The sequence below is a fragment of the Eublepharis macularius genome, chromosome 2 (genome assembly GCF_028583425.1).
Source record: "Eublepharis macularius isolate TG4126 chromosome 2, MPM_Emac_v1.0, whole genome shotgun sequence".
Classification (NCBI taxonomy): Eukaryota; Metazoa; Chordata; class Lepidosauria; order Squamata; family Eublepharidae; genus Eublepharis; species Eublepharis macularius.
In genome coordinates, this window is record NC_072791.1 from 138545624 (window position 1) to 138569381 (window position 23758).

Below are 23758 nucleotides of genomic sequence, written 5' to 3' on the forward strand. Positions count from 1 at the left end.
CTATTAAAATGTTAACATTCCCTTGCCCGAGCACTGTGAGGTCCAGGATAGCCTTTGGAAGAGAGAGTATAGAGGGACGAGATGCAAGAGAGAAGAGGGGTGCATGCACTTGACAACAACAACATTAGATTTATATACTGCCCTTCAGGATGACTAAATACCCACTCAGAGTGGTTTACAAAGTATGTCATTATTATCCCCACTACAAAACACCTTGTGAGGTGGGTGGGACTGAGAGAGCTAGAAGCTGTGACTGACCGAAGGTCACCCAGCTGGCTTCAAGTGGAGGAGTGAGGACTCAAACCCAGTTCTCCAGATTAGAGTCCCACGCTATTAACCACTATACCAAACTTAGCACTTAGAGAAAAAGGAATGCTGGCAGATACCGGTTTTCTCTACCCTTCATGACAAGCTGCATTGAGCAAAAGTCCCTCGTCACAACTGGTCAAAGAAATGGAAGCTATGTCCTCTTTCATATTTGGTCTCCTTAAGATGGAGAAGGAATGTGAGTATGGGCAAATGGAGCCAGTTTCAGAGCAACAGCCATTCAACCACCTGAAAAGCCACCGAACTGAAACTCAAAAGGATGTTTCTGTCAGACTCTCTCTCCAGCATTTACCTCTGATTGAACCCAGCTCATTCTTTCATTCACTAGTTTCCAAGCTGCAGACAGATACTTTGAGGAAAACACTATTGTGTCTTAGTAGGCTGAACAGAAATCAGAAGGGCTTCTTACACTTAACCAGCACTACTTGCCTGACAGGCCTCACTCTACATAGCTGGCATTTGTACATGACAAATTGGTTGACCCCTGCACATTTTTCATGTATAGAAAGTCAATTGCCCCCCTCTTCGGTATTCTGATGCAGCTCTACAACATAGTGGTGAAGAATCATAATTCCAAAACATTTATTGAAATAGACTTTCAAGTCACACAGAACTCTATTTCCAACACAGTGGAAATAGTACTTCATGGCATTGCATTTCCTTACATTTCCAGCTCTCCTTCCTCCCTTTCCTGTTTTATGTTTCACATGGGGCTGCAGGGAGTCACCACAGGCCCTAGACAAATTGTTCCTCTGGGACTGAACTAAAGCACCAAATGAAAGCAAATCACATGATTTATCTGGGTTAATATTCCCAAGTTATCAGAGGTCTCCAAGTTTTGTCTGGCTAGTTCCCCTGCTTAGCAGCACTGTTCTCAGAAGAAAATCATGGTCAGCTGTATATTACTAATGCCAAGTTTTGTTTAAATGTTTGCCACTGATATGTCAACAGAATTGTATGGCATACACATGAACTATTAAGTAATGTAGACTTCTGAAATCTAGTATCTCTATTAGAATATTGCTCCAGTAGATCTCTAAAACAATAAACAGCAACTGAACACTGCTTAGGGCAGTGCAGAGTGCATGGAGTTCTCATAACTGTGGACTTGAGGCCAGCAACGTAGCCAGGGCCGGAGCGCCCATTGAGGCCAGGTAGGCGGTGACCTCAGGGTGCGGCGTGCTGGAGGGGGCATTGGAGGAGGCACAGGGGGTGGGAGTGCGTGCCACGGAGCTGCAGCCTCCTATCCCTCCCACGCCACTGCCAGCACACGCCCCTGGCTGGGTGCAGTAGCTGCGGGCAGGTATCTGCAGCGGCACAGGGCAACTGAGCAGGAGAGCTCGGAGGCCACCTGCACGGCGTCCCAGCTGCCCGCTGCAGCGATCGGACCGGTGGCGTGCGCTCCTGTGATGATGTCACACGTGATGTCATCATGCAGGCTGGTGCGTGTGTGCGTGTGCGCAGCGGGGGCACCTGGCCCCCTGGCCGGCTGTGAGCACGGAAAACCCTGGCACCGATGCTGAGTGTAGCATGGGTTTGGAGAGCCTGGGGCAATTCCCAGGCTTCACACGTGCGCAAAGCACGCGTGTGCTCCCAGAATTGCGCGATGACGTCACTGGAAGTGATGTCATTGCACAGGGTGTGGGAGCGCTCCTGTGATTCAGGCTGCTCGTCTCCCTGCCCCCATCAGGCAGCCCTCCACGGGAGCCCCTGAGCTGCCGCTTGCTTGGCGCGCTCCTCAGCTGCAGGACGGCCACCCCATCGGCGTGGCAGGCGGCCAAGGTGCCATGGGTGGCCTCCCGCAGAGCATAGGCTGTCCTCGGTGTGGCACCCTGCAGCACCCCCCCAATTATGCGCCTGGGGCAACCACCCCTCTTGTCCCCCCTCACGCTATGTTACTGCTTGAAGCTTAGGAGAACAAGAACATCCCTTCTGGGAGGCAGTGTCCTCTCCTCTACTTACCTGCATGTCAAACTTGGTTATAAAGCCCTTCTCTTCTTTGTCACAGAGCTGGAAAAGCTCCCTGGCCTTCTCCAGCATGTCTGCCTGCATTTTTTCTACATTGTTCAAGCACAAAGTGGAGGAGATAGTGCAGGCTGCAACAGCCTTTTCGTTGTCTTCCTGTAGGCAAATCTTAGGGAGTTCTCCAACAGGTCTTTCCATTACCCCAGAACTCTTTCTTTGCTGAGATTGGAGTACATTTATCTGTGGAAACAAAATTTATTATTTAAACCAGCATAGGACTGTAGTGAAAATCTTACTTACTTACGTTAGTTTTTATTGCTAGCTACCTTGCACAGAAATAAATTTATTTTGAAACATTTTATACCACTTTCCTTACAAAGAGTAAGTAACTTAAAGATAAGCCATAAATCATCTATAAACATCTACAGTTAGAAAAAAATCCTCTGATTTCAGATTTCTGAAACTTAATACAGAAAAACTGAATTACTTGTTGTCCTTACCACATTAAATTAAATTCTATCATTATATTCCTTAGTAACATGCTTCTTTGATCAAACAAAGTACTGACGATTCTTTTTTCTGTTATTAACAGATAAAAGGAAGGGCTTTCCATTTCTTATAAAAAGGGATGAAATAAGCAAATCCTTTACAGAAGCCTCTATCCCAAAGGTAAAGTGACAGCATTCTTCAAAGATTGGAGATGAGACCACTGACTATAATACACAGAAGTCTTCCACATTTCCCTCCCCTCTTGGTTTGCTCTGTCCTCAGTGGGCAGCTGCTGGTTGCCAAGGAAAGAACAATAATGAAGATGAGATCATGACAACAGGATGATCTTAGGAGAAGATGGGGCATGAAGGAACCAAACCATTGCCAAAAAAGACATGCTGAACTTTTATATAAGACAACATTTTACACTTAAGGCACTGCTTCTTCAGATTCAGGGCGGGCGGGGGGGGGGGGTGGAGTTCCATTCCTAAGACTGAGCCCTACCTGCTAGACCTAGTGGAAGACAGTCATAATTTATTTCCATGAAGCTTCAAATCAAATAATAACTCATATGGATCAATTGGAAGAAATTTTTCACCAATGAGGGGAAAGCCAGAGAACTACCACAACTGTTTTACAGAAATGGGATCTTTAGTTGTTGTTTTTTAAAGCCTACAAAGGAAAAGAAATCCCAGAATGTATCAATATATATTATTTTAGAAAAGTACTTACTTGGAAGGCTTCCTCAGAATTGACCAGAGGAGCTGTGTTTTTTCGTTTTTCAATTAAATGCACTGTTTCTCTTTTAAAGAAAACAGGAAAGACCTGTGTGAAGCCTGCAAGGTGTATACTGCATGGAAGAGGATTAGCACTCAGGTAAGGTAGCTCACGCCACCACAATCAGTCACTAGAATGACCCAGAGGGAGACTCTGGAGGGAGTACAAAAACAGCTAGCTTAGATCCTCCAAATCAAACATAAAACACCCCACCACAAGGACAAAGGGGAGAATCATTAGTATATATTAAGTACCATCAGTGTATATGGAACTTTATTGTATTACATAAACAAAATAATGGTGGAAGGGCAGAAGTAAAATTAATAAGGGAAGAACCTGAGAAAAGGCCGGAAAGCCAACTAAAGCTTCACTTCATTTGGGAAAAAGGATTATGGGGTTAGGCTGAAGAAAGCCTTGGGAAAGATAGCAAACTTTTAGGAGAAGAAAGACTTTGGTGACCTGAGAGGGAGGAATAGGGGGAAGTGCCTGATTTATGTATATACTTCAAGCTCAAACATATCACTCTGGTCACCTGGTAAGGATATTATTTTACCAGCAATCACAGGATTTTGGCAATAGCTTACAAAATAAAGATTTCACTGAGCTGCTGTATCAGAGCTCAGGAGGACACCGACTCCTCCTTAACACTGGCTGTGAATAAGTAGTGCAGGTGACTTATTTGAGCAAACAAGTGAATCTACATCAGCAAAGGAGTGAAGTCAAAAGGGGAAGAAAGTCAGGAAACACCTGCAGCGGTAAAATGATGACAGATTTGGATCCATTTATCATTCAACACTTAGAGAAATATCCTACCTAGTTTGTCTAACTGCTGCATCAGAAAATCTAGAAATCAAATGGAACCAGCACTTGTCAGCCTGAAATAGCACAGGGGGAAATGTCACAAGGGGAAAAAATTGCCAGAAGATTCATCATATCCTTGGGAAAATGTATTCCATCTATGCATCCAGAATGCAGCTTGTCCAGGCCCATTAACACAGCCTGCTTCCTTATGAGAAATGTTATAAAATATATCTATAAATATTTACTTTCTCAAGAAGGAAAGATGCCTGCATCCAAAGCTAGCTGGAAACAGGATGCTTTGATACTCTCCCTGACAGGTAACACATCAGTAATTACCCAACAGTTATAATAATGCACTCTGAAACTATTGGGGGAATTTTCATTTATTCTTATTTCACATGTTCTAATGTTCAGCCTCAGCACTGGAAATTGATGCAAAGGCTGAGGCCTTTTGAGAACTGGCACAAATTTAGCTCCAGTTATAAAAGCACCTTTTCCCAGTTGTCAAAATACATCAAATACATTATCATAGTAATCCTTATAACAAACTTTTAAGGGGGGGCCAACATTCTCATCTTCATATTATAGATAGGAACTAAGACTAGGGGACAGATCCCAAGGCTACTCAATGAGTACATGGCTGAAGTGAGATTTGGATCAGGGGGCTTCCTGGCACACAGCTTATCTACATGCTAGCCCACAACCTATAGTGTCAGATCAAAACTAGCCATTTAAGTCCAGCCATTGCACAGCCTAAGTAAGCATTCTGAATGGAGAGTTTAGCAGAAGAAGAACTAGAACTCTTTCAAGTACTGGTGCACGGTAAGAGAGTACGGCAGCATGCATGGCATGGTTACTGCCTCTACACAGGCCATCCTGCACTGCTCCCTTTGGAGAGGGGGTATATTTTTATACTGGCCATTTTTTATCAGCATAATCAGTCTGTTGGCTTTGCAGTGAACTATCCACAAGATGCCAGAGAAACTGAGGGGGAGGATGAAAATGAAGGACCATTAAGCAAGCGCTCTTTGGTCAACTCAAATCCATATCTCAAAGTCATTTCAGAAAAAGAGAGAGGAATATATTCACTTTACTATTTTCCAGCCTTTGTATGTGTAGCTGGCAGAGAAGGAGAAAGCAGAGATCACAGCCTAAAGAACCTTTCACTTGCTATTCATAACCTTCCAGAAGGATGGATTTAAAAGGTCAACAACAGTTTGTTGAAATTAAAAACAGAAGGGAGGGTTCCCAAACAATACTGTTTCTCATGCTGTGCTTGCTGCAATATCAGCTTCACCCTTTCAGTGGATTATAAAGCTTCTGGAAAGATTAACCTTTTAACACATTCAATAACAAAACACAGAAAAAAGGAGTGTGTAGGTGAGACCTGCTCACTCTCCATCTCCTTCCTGTCTCAGAGAATTAACACTCTTTTCCATTTATGGGAAATGTGATTCCCTAAGCACATATACAGGAACCCTTGTCTGGAACATCCCAGTAACTCCGCTGCTCTCCAGATGCAACTCTACTGTGGCAAAAGTGATTGCAAAACAGAGATTGTTCTTCAACCAAAGGAAAAACTGTGCATGAGACTCAAAGGGTTAACTAGCATTCAAGCCAAAACTGGAACACTCCAGTTTCTAGAGGGATTAATTTTCTTAAGACAAAATTTGTTTTAGTTCCTAAAGCACAGATGTGGTACATTATCCCAACCAACTCTGCATACTAAGTACAACAGAATCCTATGAACTTGCTCTCCCATTGGGCAATCAGAGGGTGAGGATGGCAAACATGACTGTGTTCCTATTTGGTCAGGTGTTATTTGGGAATCTCTTTTATGATCTCTGAAATATCCTCATTTTTTTTGAATAAGTAATCGGAAATCAGGAACAGTATCTTCAGCACTATACACTATATACTATCCAACCAATTATCTCATTGTTCTAAAAAATATGGGTACCTCATTTCAGATGTGGCAATTTAAACCTTTGTAATATTAGATGAAAAGCAGGGTATTGGAACCAACAACGAGAGGAAGGTGATTTTCTGGGACGAGGAACATTTGATAAATTTGTGCATGTTTCAACAGTGTTCATGGAGGTGTCCCCCAATGCCATTTTTTGTGAATACCAGTCTTCAAAATGCTAGCATAGAAACCTAATTTTCCATCTCTCAAGGAGCTGAAATTCATAGCTATATTTGATTTCTAGCAAATACCTTGACCCACCACCACCTCCTCCATCTCACCCTGAGCATATAAAAAGCTTGTGCCCATTTGATGGATAACCAATGATCTGAGGAACAAAGAAATAAGCAGGCATCACTTTCAGAAGCACTGAAGTCAACACCGCAAAAATTCAGTTAATGGAAGAGTCGAAACTAATGTGAATCTATGATATTTTTAAAATGTTAATTTCATTTGCCTGGACGTGGTAAAAATCAAAATCTATCTGGTGAACTTTTCTGTTGCCCTTTTTCTGCTCAGTGTTATTGTAGAATTGTTCACTCTAAACACAGAAATTCTTGAATCAGTCTCTCCAGAATAAAAGTATGAATGTAAAAAAAAAATCCATGAAACATGAAGCTTCTTGATTTCTTAACTTTTGCTCCAGATTACCATTGTTTTCTCCATGTTATTTCTATAATCATTGCAGAGGAGTTTCAAATGTGTTTGGGCCACCTAAAGCAGTTTATGAAATCACAACTAACTAGGGTGATGTACACTAGGCAGAAAGCCACAGGCAACTGCAACCATGTGATGATTATACATGCTTTCACATGTTTCTCACATTGACACTTGGAGTACGCATAATATATCTTAGAAGCAGGCTTTAAAATTGCAATGCATAAAATTGGCCCTTATTCTAAGGTTCTCTCTACCCATTGTCCTTGTCTCCAGTAACTTATTTGCACAGATATATTCAGAGTTACTGATGACCTTTTTCCAGCCTTAAACTTTTCAGTTCCTAAAGTATCAACACACCTGGTATGAAACACAGTGCGTGCATACAACTTCCTACCCACCCCCTTCAAATGTGCACAAATTAGAACTTACATAATATCATGAGCAGGCACCCTCAATACCTCTGCTGGAATCATTAGGGGTTGATTCAGATTCAAGGTCATGTCATGGTTTGGCGCCAAATGAATGAGCCCTGTTCTTATGCACTGTTTCCTCCCCATCATGCATCTTGAGTCAAACTAAACCTCATGCTGAGAGATCCATGAGCAGATTCTGCAAGCACTGTTAAAATACAAAAAAACACCACCACCACCCCCTTTGCAAGGAAATGTGGGAGAAAACAGCAGGTTTAACTCTTTCTCCACTGGTGCCCTTTTGTTGACAAACCATGAGATGTTATTAGCCTCAAAAGAAATTGGATGGATTACCCAACTATTTCATTTTTGAGGGTTAACAACAGCATAAAGGAAGAGGTTAGTTCTGACTGGCAAAACTCATGAGGGTGGGAAATAGTTAAACCCCTCTCCCCTTCACAGCCCCTGTCCTAGTCAGGCCCCATGTGGCTTCTATTTAGCACTATTTTTCTAATAGCATTTTTAAAATGCTGGAGAGATGCAGTTATGGGTCTCCTAGCATTTCACCTGTTTTGACACTCATTTGATTTTAACGCAAACCATAGTTTGCTGAATCTGAAAACTACAATTTGCACTTCCCCTCCAAGTGAGACATGCAAATCAATTTCAATAAGCAGTTAGCAATTCGAGCATGGAGGGCAAGTGCAAATCATACTCTGCCTCGTTGGAAGTAACAACAAATTATGGTTTCTGCTAAAATGAAAGTCTCCAATTGACTCACTGTGCACAAAGGAAGGAATAATAACAACAACATTCAATTTATATACCACCCTTCAGGACAACTTAACACCCAAAATATGTTATATTATCTCCACAACAATCACCCTGTGAGGAGGGTGGGACTCAGAGAGCTCCAAAAAGCTATGACTGACCCAAGGTCACCCAGCTGGCTTCAAGTGGAGGAGTGAGGAATCAAACCCAGTTCTCCGGATTAGAGTCCTACTGCCTTAACCACTACACCAAACAAGGTAGGGCAACAAATTTTGTTCACAAAGTATCAAATCATGGCATGGCATCTTACATATTAATATCCAAGTGGCCCTGATCTGTGGGTACTTAAAACCAGAGACTGGAGACATGAATGCACAAAACAGATCTTCCTACACACCCGAAAAATGCCCCAGATTTGCAGAAAAAATTATTACATACAAAATTCTTCATGGCTTTGGTCCAGCATACCTACGGGATTGCCTCCCTCCCTATGTTCCTCCACGGCAGCTTCGCTCATCTGAACAGGGTCTCTTGCAGGTGCCAGGTTGCACACAGGTGAAGTCAGCGGCAGCCTGTACAAGGGCTTTCTCTGTGGTGGCCCCTATCCTGTGGAATGACCTGCCTGCGAAAGTCAGAAGAGCCCCTACTCTCCTGGCTTTCTGTAAACAATGCAAAACCAAACTATTCAAAAAGGCTTTTTACTCAAATGGGAGGGCTGTATTGTAGGGATGAGGTCTCAGATGCTTCACTAATGAGTTGGTGATCATAGACTTCATCACTATTTTTGCCTTATATATTATCTGCTGCTTTAAATATGTACTCCTATGTACAACCAGAACTCCATGTTGTCTAATGTTAGTCCTAGAATTGTTTTGCTCCAGTATTTTTTCTACTCTGTCTTGGAGCCTTGCTAATGCTATGTCTTTTAAACTTGTATCTGTTTACACCTTATGGTATTGTATTGAAATGTACTTGATACTGATTGTATTAACCTCATACTGTGTAATCCACCTTGAGTCTCAGAGAGAAAGGCGGACTATAAATGATGTAAATAAATAAATAAAATAAATTTTAAAAAAACCAAAAGACAAAAGGAGCACCTGTAGCTCTAATCAGATGCCCTCAGTGATTGTTGCTAGGCAACCATAACAGTTTAATCACTGTTTCAGGATTGGCTTCTATCAGTAAAAGACAGGGGGACAGGGAAGGACCATTTCTAGGGCTACTTTGCTTTTGAGGAAGGACTCATTGGGGCCAGGCCTGCCATCAACCACTTGATACCACATGACTTGCATGACTCACACATAGGGTTGCCAGGTCCCTCTATCCTCCCAGCAGGAGGGTTGGAACCTGGCATTTACCTTTTGACAGCTCTCAGTTTCTCCCCGTGTACATACTCCAAAGCCGGCGTGATGACATCACTCACGGAAGTGACATCACCACGCCGGGCACGTGGCAACGTCACTTCCATGAGTGACGTCATTGCGCCAGAGGCAAGAGTGCTCCCGCGCTCTGCATGGTGACAATCCAGCCCATTTGACCCCAAATCAGCCCCAAAGCACGAGACTGCTCCCGCAGCTGGTGCAACAATGTCACTTACTGAAGTGACGCTGCCACACCAGGTGGGAGTGTAAGCACAGTGCACACTCCTGAACTGCCTGCTAGTGGTGGGCAAGCTCTGGGAGCTTGCCCCCTCCTGTCAATTGCCCAGCCATCGGCGGACAAGGGGGCAAATCTCTGGGAGTTTGCCCGCTACCAGAAGGCAAACCCTACTCACACAGGCCCGGCTACTTGCTACTGTTCAACAGCCCCCCTCAAAAAAGTGAGTGCAGTGTAGTGGTTAGAGTTTGGTTCTGGGAGACCCAGGTATGAATCACTACTCTGCTTTGAAAGCTCACTGGGTGACTTTGATCCAGTCACACACTCTCAGTCTAACCTGCCTCTCAGGTTGTTGTGAGGATGATATGGATTGCAAGGGTGATGATGTAAATTGTTCTGTGGGAAAAGGCAGTATATAAATGAAGTAAATTAAGAAATATAAATGAAGATGAGGGGAAGATAAAAAGGTAAGTTTTTTAGTGGGTTTATAGAAGAGAAAGATATAGGGAAAAGTAAGCATATGAAGGCCGCCAGGAGGCGTGAAAGAGAAAATATTGTGGGGGAAGGGGGATACAGGGAAAAGTGAAATACCCACCATAAGTTCTTGCAGGTTCCCCATCATGCAACTGGGCCATACAGGGCAGAGGCTGCCCAGGGTGGTGGAGATGAAGACAGAAAAGCAGACAAAGGTGAGTGGGAAGGAGAAAATGAAGTAGGAAAAGGGGGAAATACTATGGAGGGGGCAGAGAAGGGAAAGAAGACATAGTGGAGGAGGGGGAAATGATATGGCTCCCTGCAAGTTCTTGTAGGCCGTCACTTGTTCCACCTGAATCCTCAATAGATCTCAACTTTCATTAAAACTGAAAAATTGCCGTAATCACTTGGTGACGATGTAAAAACCAGGATGCAGTACCTGGTAATATCAGAAAGAAGTAGAGAATGAAAAACATACTTTTAAACTAAAACACAATTCTCCGGTAGTGCCAGTACTGAACAACAACAAGCCTTTCAACAAGGCCTTGAAACTGCCTGTTGCCGTGTGCTTTTTCCCCACCAAGAGAGAAAAAGGAGACACAAAAAGTTACCCAGTCCATTTGAAATATCAGCATTGTTTTGAAGGTTCAGGGCCGCAAGCAGAGGCAAAGCTGCTGTTGGCTGTCTCAGCAGCTATCAAGGAGCAACAGGCAGTGAGGAAGACCCCCATATGGAGTACTTTGATAGGCTAACCAAGAGTCTTATGGAGGCACTTACGGCTCTTTATTTTACCAGCTGGTTCCTGATGAGTCTCCAAAGCAGCCCTCAAAGATAATATTTGCCCAGCAAAAACAAATATACTTCGAGGTACAAATACCAGCAGAAGTATATGCTCAGGTAGGAGTGCCTGCACTGTTCAGAGATTCTACTTTTCTTTCTCATTATTTGTTGCTACAAGATTCTAACGGGGATATAAAAAGAATTTTTTTAAAACACCATTTTAGAATCACATAAGTGACAATGTGCCATTTATGGACTGCAAACTATCTCAGATAGCCTTGTCACAGCCTGGGATTATATACACTGAACAAAGTAAAAGGTGGAAATTTCTTGGACAAATAAGAGCTAATGATTTTGTCAAAGGAAATATCCCTTGCTCTAATGTAATGCTCTTCGGGAGAAATATGAAGTTAATTATATGTGGAACTTGTTTAAAAATTCAGGGAACTGGGTTACCAATCATGTGAAAATGAGAGCTAAGAGAAGACATTTGAGTGGAAATCAGGAAAGGTGACAGAAAGAAAGAGCAAGAAATAAGAGAGCAGCTGAAACTGATACAACCAAGTCTTTGGTTGAATTTCACTACAATATAAAATCTACAGTGTTTAATCACTGCAACCTGTGTGCAGGCCATTCATATGAAAACAGTTTTGGGGAAAATTGCTTACACAAAAAAGTCTGTCAGACAACCTGATCTGAATTCATTTCCTGATTCTGCTACTGACCAACTGTATGGCCTAGGCTAGGAACTTCAACCTTGCCAAGCTTTAGTACTACCTTTAAGATTCAGCAACATGGAGCAATTTTAATTTTTTATTCCATATGTTGTGTCCTTTGCCCCCACTCCATCCTCTCCTGGGCCGTTTCCAGATGGCTTACCTTCTGCCGCTCCATGCCGCAACGTCGCGGCTCGTCCTGGGGCGAACGCGAAATATCGCGCGAGTTTTGTGCGATGTTACGCAAAACTCGCGCGAGAAAATGTGATATTTCGCGTTTTCCCTGGCACGAGCCGCGACGTTGCGGCATGGAGCAGCAGAAGGTAAGCCATCTGGAAACGGCCCTAAAAAAAAAAAAAACCATGATGGTGCCATTACTAATATCATTCAGCCAGGGCAGGGTACAACCATGTTGCAGAAAAACTCAGTCAAGGTAAGCTTATTTTTAACTTTTCCTATCACTTGATTATGCAAAATATCTTTACTGTATCAGTGCCTCAGCTGAGTTCCTAATATGCATACTGAGCACAACTGTTTACTAAAACTGCAGATTCCATTTCTGCAATGGAAATAGCTGAAGATGCTCATAATAGGAATGTAAGTGAGCAAAATCAAGATGGCACATCTCTGACTTGCAGGAGGCTCAATAGATGACTGAAGCACTGATTAAGACATGTATGGGCCTCACTTAAGGTTGCCAGCCTCCAGGTGGTAGCTGGAGATCTCCTGGAATCACAATTGATCTCCAGACAACAGAGATCAGTTCTGGAGAAAAGGCTGCTTTGGAGGGTGGACTTCATGGCATTATACCTTGCTGACATCCCTCCTCTCCCCAAACCCACCCTTCCCAGGCTCCACCTGCAAAATCTCCAGGAATTTCCCAACCCAGAACTGGCAACCCTAAATGAGAGACTTCCCCCTAAAAATCCAGAAGAAAATTGAGAGGAACCAACATCCCTCGACTCTATTCCTAATGTACGCAGGCATATGCATCTTGCAGCATAGTCAGATCCATGGGCGTTCAGTGCTCCTATAATGTCTTATAAAGGTAAAAGTAGTCCCCTGTGCAAGCACTGAGTCATTACTGACCCATGGGGGGATGTCGCATCACGACATTTTCTTGGCAGACTTTTTACGGGGTGGTTTGCCATTGGCTTCCCCAGTCATCTACACTTTACCCCCAGGAAACTGGATACTCATTTTACCGACCTTGGAAGGATGAAAGGCTGAGTCAACCTTGAGCTGGCTACCTGAACCTGGCTTCTGCCAGGATAGAACTCAGGTCGTGAGCAGAGCTTGGGCTGCAGTACTGCAGCTTACCACTCTGTGCCACGGGGCTCTTATAATGTCTTATATTTCAGTTTTATATAGTTCCAAATTACTTTTCATTGGGAAAGTATGAAAAACAGGGTGCACATCACGTTAGTCTGACCAAAAGATCTGCATCCACTACTTAACATAAATTGGTGCATCAGATGTTTTAGAAGGAACTCAGACCTTCATAATTCTCTCTCTTTTCTTTCAGACAAGTTTACTGGATTTCTTGCAGCACTCTGCTCAACCACAATGCTTCCCCATAGAAAGAACAGATCCAAGATGCAAGAGAAGGATATATGTGTGGGAGCAAGTCGTATAGAGGTACTTCACAGGACCCTGTACTTTGTTAATCTGAAGGGCTATTCAATTAAAAAAAATAGGACTTTCATTCAAGAGTTACATCACTACCTGCATTCATGTGTGGCTGAATAGGTACAGGTTAATTGAGAAAGACTGAACACAATACAGTGCAGGAAATATGGAGTTTAAAGAGGTACATGCAAATGCACAAATCTCAGTAACTCAAAATAGATCATGCACGCAAATAAGCTCTCTTCCACAAATGGATTTTAGCCAGATCTCATTAACTACAGGAGGAAAGAATGGATGTGCTTTCCCCCCTTCCTTTCTTCAACATCAAACAACCCATTTGCTTCCATTTCATGTTGAAAAGAATATGCCCTTCTCCCCCTTTTGTTAACTGCATTCATATAATATAGCTAGAATCTGCCAGTCACATCAAAGATCCCTGGCCAGAAACTGAGCCATCTGCACTTTAATGCTCACTTTCAACTTCAAATATTAGATCAATGTAGAGGAACAAGATCCTAAGAGATTTATTATTCATTCCAATGGCATTTTTAGATAACTAAGATTTGCCATGGCCCAATCTTGGGCGTTTTCCTGTTGTAGCCACAGTGTTGTCGAAACCGCATCCTAGGGGCTGTCAGGAAGGCACCTTCCTTATTCTTTTTGGAAAAATATGCAAGGCTGAATGTTAAAAGGACCATTTCAGGGTGTTTGAGAATTGTTTTTGAGGCTAGTCTGTTTCAATATTCTGGTTTTGAGTGTTTAAATGTGTAATCAATGTTTGGTTATCGTAACTGGTTTTCATTCTGCTTTTAGCCACTTTAGGTTCTTTCAAAAGGGTCACCAAGGCAACTAGCCAATTACAACATAAATCACATTATAAAACCATTAAAATCAACCAAAACACATCATTAAAACAAAACCACAGTTAAAAACATACAAGGACATAAAACAACAATTAAAATGTTTAAAACAAAACAATCATATGGAGTTTTTGGTAAGCCATAACTGATGATATGTATTAATTTGTAAAATGGATTTGATTATACGAGCTTGTTGTTTGCTATTTAATAAACATAGTGTGTGATTATGTGTGAATATAATCCTTGTAAAGTAGACTTTAATGCGGGTCTTAAAATGTGCATGTGGTCATAGCAGCAGAAACAGTTTCTAAAAAAGAGAAAGAACACACAGAACACAACTAATAGCAAAACATAAAGATTGTGCATCTGTAAGTTGAACTGCACCTCAGACCTATGCATTTTTACTTAAAGTAACATTCCACTGATTTCAGATTGCACTCTTTCTTATTGATATCCTCATACACTGAGAAATTTATGAAATGCTGTTCCAGTGCAATGGGTATGTTATTTATTGCAGATGGCCTGGCAAAACATAGTTCAGGCATGTATTCATTGGTTGCTCAGCCTTTCAGACAATAGTTACATTGGGACAAGACATTTTCTTTCATCTTGCTTTAAAGGCTATAAATGGTATTTCCTTCCATGTATTTGTCTCTGTTGTAACTTGTAAACTCTTGTAAGCTATTGTAAGCAGGGATGGGATCTGGATTGTAGAGCACTTTGGACACTATATCATAAAATGATCCATTATTCATAGAAGTCAACAAAATGCTTATGGCAAGGCAGATTCTCCTTTGATCAGCAAGGTGCGGGGGGAGTCATCTGTTGCACTTGGGTGTGCAGGCCCCTACAAGCTGCCCAAATATGGGAAACTATTTAAATTTTATAACTCATTTCTCTTCCCAATGGGGACTCCCAAGTAGCTTACATTATCATTCTTCTCACCTCCATTTATCCTAAAAACCATCCTGTGAGGTGAGTTAGGTTGAGAGGGTGAAACTGGCCCAAGGTCATCTCATGGGTTTTCATGGCAGAGTGGAGATTCAAACTAAGGTCTCACAGATCCTAGTCCAACACTCACCTAACCACTACACCATGCTGTCTTAGAAACCATAGCTGACATAAAATTAGACTTCCCAGATCTGTGTGAGGAAGGGCCCTGCAATTGTCATATACCTCTAGCATTAAGAAAGGCAACAGGCAATATCAAAGCTATAGTACAGAATTTGAGCAGGGATGTATTTCCATGACTACAGCAATTAGTTCTAGCTTCGAAGTTGTGCTCTATCATTGACTACCCTGCAACTGCTTGTGAAAAACTGCTTATATAGCTCCACAATTTGTTCATACAAAGAAATTTCTCTGTCCATATTAGGGTTGCCAGTATCCAGTTTGTGGCTGGAGATCTCCTGGAATTACAAGTGATCTCCAGATGACAGAGATCAGTTTCCCTGGAGAAAATGGCTGCCTTAAAAGGTGGACTCTATGGTATTATAGCCATCTGAAGGCCCTCCCCTTTCCAAACCCTGCCCTTTCCAGGCCCCACCTCCAAATCTCCAGGAATTTCCCAACCAGGAGCTGGCAACCCTATGCTTATCCACACTTAACTCTCAATACATGGCACCATTTGAAAACATGGCACCACCTCAATACATTACATTGCCTGGATGATGAGGAAGTTAAAACAGAAATGTCAAACACCAGGATCCATATTTTTTACCTCAGCAGGCCCACACCCTTCCCCACAGCAGTGATTAGAGTGCTCTGTCACACAATCTTCCTCCACCCCATGATTCACGATTAGAGTTTATGGTCAAAATCAGACTTTTATTTATCAAACATCACGAACTGCTACTACAGGTGGCAAAAGGGGAACAGCTGCTGGGAGCACCCAGCATCAGGAGAAACAAGAATCATCATTCTAACCATGCTGAAGAATATAGAAAAGTGACAGGGTTTCTGCACATTCATGCCAATAACCCAACCAAAGCAACCCTAGATTACACAAACCCTGCATCTATTTAGATTCTACTTCATTCATATGTACACTGTGTCTTCATGTCCATCACCTCTCATTAACAGCCTTCCTATATGTGAATACAGCAGACTGCAGAACAGAATCAAAGCCAAAAAAGATCAAATGGCCAGCTTGACTAATTCTCTGCATAAAAGAAGGACTACTGGGCCACCATTCTTTCCCTTTCCTTTTTCTCATCACAACTTTGTGAGGCAGGTTAGGCTGACAGACAGTAACTGGCCCAAGTTAAGCTTACATGGCAGAGTGGAGATTTAAATCCCACCATAACCACTACACCATGCTATGCAGCTGGGACAAACATAACAGCAGAGGTCTCAGGCAAGTAAGCCAACCCATACACTTCTACCCACCAACTTAATTAATTTGGTTAATCCAGATATTCCTGAACATTCAGTAACTGTTGATTTTGAAAGGTTCCTGTCCACTGCTTTCAGTGGGTTATATATGCACAGTTCCCAGCTTTAGGAACATTCCTATTGTTTAATGCTGCCTCATTAAAATATTTCTGTATGTAGTGAGCTTCCAAATCAGAAAGACAGCTATAATTAATCTTTTGTCCTGATACACTAATTTAATACATACAGAGAGCTTTTGAGGTGCAGGAAGCATTCAAAAACAGGAGCTCCGGTCTGTAGTGGCACAGTCCAGAATTCTACCACCTCCCTCTGCCTGAAGTATCAAATGACTGTTATGCTGCTAAAAGAAAGCCCCAGGGGTTCAAACAAGCCCATGTTTCACATATTTCTAGCAGAAAAGATCCAGTAAGTATCACAACAGAGGTATTATTGGATAATTACTACAGGCATATTTTCTTAGCAATGCAATCCAAATATATAAGCAAAAAGATAAGAAATGCCTATGCCACTATTACAAGAAGCTTTCAAAAAGGAATGGGCGTAAGAAGGAAAATACAGTAACAAATAGTGGATCTCTTTCTTCCAGTGTAAGAACTGAAATCCCAAATGCACATCAGTTCAAAGGGCCTTACCACATTGTGATTCAATGGGGAACTAGTACTCTACTTCTATAGGTGGTGGTGGTGGTAGAGAGTGCCCTCAAGTCATAGCTGACATATGGCAACCTCTAGTAGGGTTTCCATGGCAAGAGACTAACAGAGGTTGTTTGCCATTGCCTACCTCTACAACCCTGGTCTTCGTTGGAGGTCTCCCATCCAATTACTAACCAAGGCGGACCCTGCTTAACTTTGAGATCTGACGAGATCAGGGTCACCTGGTGCTAAAGACTGACCCGAAATTGTTTGCTCCACCTATACATTTAATCCCACATCAAGGCCACATCCCAATCCAATGTTAAACATACTCAAGCCAACTGAAGTCATTGAGCATCAGCATTCATAGATCCTTATGCTGGATTGTAGCCTAAATGTTACAGTTCAATTAAAAGTGCAATCCTTAACACACTTTCAAGGAAGCAAATGCTATGGAACTAAGTGGGTCTTACTGCTTAGTAAATATGCTTAGACTTGTGTGACTAGAATACTACTACTTGTCCAGAGGAGAAACATCTTTTTTGGATAATTGAAACAGGCATCCTGATTCTTGTGAATGCTGCAGTCCATTAGGATTCAGCTTGTTTAGTCCAACTGTTCTTACCAACCTTGGCTCCAAGATTTTATCAGCCTGCATTGTTTTCTTGCATTATGGTTAAGAATCACCTTGCTATGGCTGAAGAACAGAGTTCTGACTCTCAAAACCTTACACTCTGAAAAACTTGTGGGTCTACTGCAGACCAACATGGCTACCCACGTAATTTTCTATGGCTATATTCAATATCATGATAAACTGTGGTTTGTTTAAAATGTCATTTGTGCATTAAACTCTGGTTAGTCTATCAAATGTAAGAAAGGCAAGTTTGTGTGTGAACTGGGGTGGTACGCTTATCACACCCTTCAGGAGGACTTCCTCCCTATATTGCCATCTCTTTGGCCAGGTTGCCACAAGAGGCAGAGCTATGCAACAAACCATAGTTCACGTATTCAGATGTTACAAGCCATCCCATAATTAGTACAAAATATGGTTAGCAAACCAGCTGAAAACCATAGTGTGAAATCCCCATTTACTGTTAACAAATCAACCACTGGTTTGCCGGACCACCTACATTCAGGTATCTGACAGCGGCTTGATCAAATGTCTAAATGTAGCCTATTGCAGTGTATTGAAAAAATGAACAGCAATGAGCTGAAGAAAAATAAGAAAAGTTGCATTTACCAATAATTGTCACACTGAGCTAGGATCAGACAATTTGTTCAAATATCCAAGGTCAGTGTGTCACGAACCAGAAAATTACAGATATTTTGCATATTTTATTTGCATATAATTAAACAAATTGCATCTGCAATCAAGTTGACCAAGTCTTCTGGTACTGGTTGTTGTAAATGTTCTGTAAGAGGCCCTTAGAATCATGACAACTGGTGGTGTTAGTATAACTAAGGAGATAGCCTTGGGCCATTAAGATAGTTTCTGGTGGGTAGCCATGTTGGTCTGCAGTCTAACAAGGCAGATGTAGGGAAACTTTGTATGCTCCTTGGAACAATAATATAGTAAAATTAAATTTTTTAAAAAATGAGATTTCTTGGAGATCATGAGATCTGAAAACACATCTTTTCATTAGTCACATTTCCAAGCTCATCTTTATTACTATGAAAGACAGAACACTGAAATTCAGAAATCTTCCAAGAGATATACTGAATCAATTTATGGTCAGCACATGGGCTGTCATGCAATTTTATATCACATGTCTTTCAAAGTAGCAAAGACAAGGTGTAAGAAGAATTAACAGCAAGCAGTTGTTGGGAAATGTTAAAACTCATAGAGGAGATTGTTCGTACCTTTCTTGGAAGTTTCATGGATGGCGAACAAACAAAACAACCCAGTGGTTTTAACACACAACTGATTTTTCCACCTACTTCATACAAAGCCATATTTGAAAAGCTTCAAGAGGAGATTCAAAAACTATCATTGAAGGCCACTGAGTGGCTAATGAGCCAAGCTGCTCATATCTTAGATTCAAATCTCTGCTCAAATGTGAATTTGCTAAATGGAGCCCTCATTCTGCAAAATGTGTGAGTCCGGACACTATATAGTGTCCGGACTCACACAAGCAATCTTTGGTTTGGCTTCACCCAAACCATACGACTCCATGTGCTTACCTATCCCAGACCACAGTTGTTCACTCCAGGCAGTAGACCAGATAGTTTTTTTAAAAAAGGAATATTGTACTATCTTAGAGACGAAGATTAAATGTCATATAAACTTCCTTGGGTTATGAAAGGTAATGCTAGTAGTCTTTATAATGCCACAAGACTCTTTTTTTTTCTGCAGTTGACTAACTTTCTACAACTTCCAGTGGGGCAACCAGATGGTAATATAATTTGCCCTTAACAATGACCTCACAGGCTGAAAATAAACAGCTTTACCCAACACAGAGATGCTATGATAGAGGGAAATTGCACCTAATTTTCTGCCTAGCATGTTAAAGAACCTCTCATAGGGGAAACAACTGTGGCAATACCGGTTATACTATTTTTCATGCATACTAATGCCTTTGGGATTGTTGCCTCTATGTCATTACATTGGATCTGCTCCTGTGCCTTTAAAAGAGCTTACACACAACAGGAAAAGCTTTTCTCATCTCTTATCTCAATGCCAGGGAGTTTCAGTGTCCAAATCTGAGTATCCAGACTGCTTTGGAGTAGGTACAATACACAGCAACCTTAGCAAAGAAAAGCAGCTCAAGCAGAATAACTACCTCAGCAAAGAAAGCTTGGGGGGGGGTGGTGTTTAATATCTACACTGAAAGTTTGGACTCTCAAAAGCTCATACTCTGAAAATCTAGTTGATTCTTATGGTGCTACTGGATCCAAATCTTGTTCTTACACTGGAAGTAGAAAGCAGCAGATTTTCACAGAATGGGATTCCTTCACCTTCTGCGTTGCTGCCTGTTGTACAAAACAGATGCCTTGCCAGAAGGAAAACAAAAGGTAAAATTTACTGAAGATTTGATCTTCCTCAGGAAAGAACAGACTTTCAGAGAGAGGTTACCCTTTTGCTATTGCTGCATGTGTAAACCACTATCAAGTGATAAAGCTACTAGATCTCATTCCCAGAGCGTGTGAATTACTTTACTGAGCATCCCCTCCCCTCTTGAGACCGCAAAACGAAGCCTCGAGTTGAGAAATAAGATTCCCTCCCTGTACTACTTAAGCAAGGCATACACACTCCCCCCCCCCTCCCGCCCCGGTTGTATGGTAAATCGCTTGGCGGAGCAGCCGCGAGGAAGGCATTCCGGTGGGGAACCTTGTGAAGAGCCTTGCGGCGAAAGCAACGAAGACTCTTGCGGCACTCTCGAGGCTGACGGCGCTTGCTGAGCGACTTCTGCCCCAAGCCTCTGGGTCGGCTTCTCGACAACGCTGCCGCAGGGCGCGTTACCTGATCCCAGGGGACGGCTGGAAGCGAGAGGGCTTCCCAAGCGGTCTGCCCCGAAGAGACCGGATCGACGCGAGGAGAGTCCTCTCAACCCGGAAACGGCCGGAGACCGACTCTTCAAGGCCGGACGTCTTGGCGCGAACTTTCCCACTCCAGCTCGCCCAGCCTGCCGCCGCCTCTCCCCTGCAGGTGTTTCGAGGCGATGCGGTTCGGCCTCCAGCGGCGAGGAAAGCGCTTACAGCTCGTTGCCGCCTAGAGCCGCTGACAAACGCGCAGCTCCCGTTCTCCCTGTGGCCTGACCGCGTGCCCGCGCAAGCTTGCCCCTCTTTCTGCGCTCATAAGCGGACGGACGTGAAAGTGCCGCGTTCTGTGTGCGAGAGCCAAACGCCTTATGAGAGAGCAGAGGAGGGGCTGCCTGAAGGCACGTGGAAATCGCGCTCGCCAGCCTGGAGTCGGCTTGTCCCGTGTCGGCGGCCTGCTTTCCCTACCACGCAGCCTGCAGGGAAGAGGAGAACGCATCAGCAGCGGCCACGAAACGTAGGGCGAATCGTGGGACTGGAGCAGAGCTTGGCGACCATTTGCGTGTGTGGACGCAGGCCCTTGGTGGCTTCAAAAACCAGTCTATCCAGGTGTTAACAGCGGGCAGAGCGATGCCACGTTTTTCTTTGGCACCTACTTTCCTTGGCATCTGCTTTCTTCATTTTTAGAGCAAGATTCCGGTTCAGTAACACCTTAGAAATGAACTAGATTTCCAGGGTATGAGTCTTCGAGAGTCAGAGCTCATACTTTGGAAATCTAGTTGGTCTGTAAGGTGCTACTGGATCCGAATATTGCTCTTCCACTACAGACCAACACAGCTACCAATCTGAGCCTTTCTTTTTAGTTCCTAAATTTAATTCAGCATGATTATTGTCCAAATTCAGCTGTCTCAAGTAATCATGAAACCTGGCATCTGAGCTCTAATCTAGAGTTGCCAACCTCCAGGTACTCACTAGAGAACTTTCAGAATTAGAATCGATCTCCAGGCTACAGAGATCAGTTTACTTGGAGAAAATGGATGCTTTGGAGGGTAGACTGAATGCCATTATACCAGCTGAGGTCTCTCCTCTGCCCTCTCTAGGTTTTACCTCCAAAATCTCCAGGAATTTCCCAATCGGGAGTTGGCAACCCTAATTTACACATGCAGGAAAATGAGGTGATTGAATGGATGGCGGAAGTAAGTGTCTCTCCACACAAGACACCTGGACACATATCCGTCAAGTGTTGGGAGATGAAATATTAGCCGGGAAACATAGTTTTGAAAGATAGAGCCAGTGGATTCTCTCACAGCTCTCCACAGCCTCTGGCATGCTAGACTGTCTCCCCTTCCGGATTTTTTGCCCTGCCGCCCTCACTGCTGAAATCCTTAAATTAACCAAGCCTTGGCAGGGCAAAGGCTCAGGAAGTGGAGACGTCAGAGGCAGCAGAGGGCTGTGAGAGAATCCATTGCTTCTGGAGTGATTTCCGCCAGCTGGCTCTGTCATTTAAAACTATGCTTCCCAGCTAAATTGCATCTCCTGACAGGTGAAGAACACGTCAAAAGTATTGTGTATTGTGTACGGGACAGATTGATAAAAACAGAGAGGAAAAAAAGTAGATTTTTAAACTGCAACAGACTAGTGAAAAGGAGGGGAAGACTCGGCAGGAATCGAATTTAAAAAGAGACTAAGTTTAAAGAAGTTATTAAAGAAATGGGACTATTGTTTTGAATACCTGTGGCTTTGGAGCTGTGAGAAAAAGACACCATCGCGAGATCTGCTGTGGGAAGACGGGAGACAGGAAGTGCGTAATAACAATAGAGTGGCTGGAGAGAAGCGGCCCTTGCTGGAGGGCAGGAAGTAGGGAATCGCCATTTTTGAAAGGGGAAGGGTCGCGGCTTCAGCGGAAGAGGAAGTAGGCCATCTTGGATTACAAAATCATAGAGAAACCATAGAGAAAAGACGCCCGACATTTTGGACTCTTTAAAACTTAATTTCTATAAGAAGACCGGGACATTTAAAATAGAAAAACGTTAAATTTTACGCCACGGAGTTAAGGAAGAGAGCGGATTCGTGGGAGCGAGCTAAAGCAAGCCCCACGATGTCAAAAAAAGAGTGGCAATCGGCAATAGAAAACCTGGATAAAAACCTGGACAAAAAACTTTTAGATATGATTAAAGAACTTAAGGACACGAAATTGGAGCTGATAAAAGAGGTTAAAGAGGTTACACAGACAGTAAAATCGGAGCTGTCAGAAGTGAAAAAAGGTATGGAAACAATACGAAATGAATTACAAGGAACGCAGCAGAGAGTTAAAACAGTAGAAGACGCGATGGAGAATTTAGCAGACACGCAACAAACAGAGATGAGATTGGTGAAGGGGAGAATGTCAGTTGCAGAAACTAAACATATGGAGAAGCAGCTACGTTTTCGTGGCTTGCCAGAAGTGGAAGGAAAGTCAGCGCAAGAACAGATGACTGAGGTGTTGGCTGAGTACCTGGGGAAGGAGGAGGAGGAAGTTGTGGCTATCCTAGATGTGGCATACCGTGTGAATTCGAGAATAGCAACCCAGAGGAAACTACCAAGAGATGTGATTGTGCAGTTTACAACACGAAATATGAAAGAGAGGATTGTGACAAAACAGTTTCAAGATCCATTGGAGATTGATGGCAAGACGATTATTATAATGAAGGAACTGCCCAGATCAGTGTTACTGGACCGGAAAAAATATAAAGTGCTAATTCAGATTTTGAAGGACATGAAAATCAGGTACAGATGGGAGTTACCGGAAGGAGTGTCCTTTGAGTTTGGAGGGGCCAAAAAACGCATCAGATCTGAGCGAGAGATGGAGCGATTTATTAAGGACAATGAAAAAGACTTACCAACAAGATCATGAGTATGGAGTGTAAAGTATTATCTTGGAATGTAAATGGACTAAACTCACCGAATAAGAGGAAAAATACTTTTCACTGGCTACTAAAACAAAAATGTGACATTGTTTGTTTGCAAGAGACCCATATCAGAAAGCAGGATG

The 23758-nt window shown here is 42.8% G+C and overlaps 1 protein-coding gene across 1 annotated transcript in view; it reads right to left on the bottom strand.

The window, feature by feature from the left end:
- The window catches only part of CRACR2B (calcium release activated channel regulator 2B), a 78250-nt gene extending 57471 nt beyond the window's left edge, over positions 1-20779 (bottom strand). Inside the window, 2 exon segments of the mRNA XM_054970187.1 lie at positions 2290-2532; positions 20711-20779. Coding sequence (XP_054826162.1) covers positions 2290-2490 — 201 coding nt within the window. The 5' untranslated portion in view covers positions 2491-2532; positions 20711-20779.
- Positions 20780-23758: the final 2979 nt, after the last annotated feature.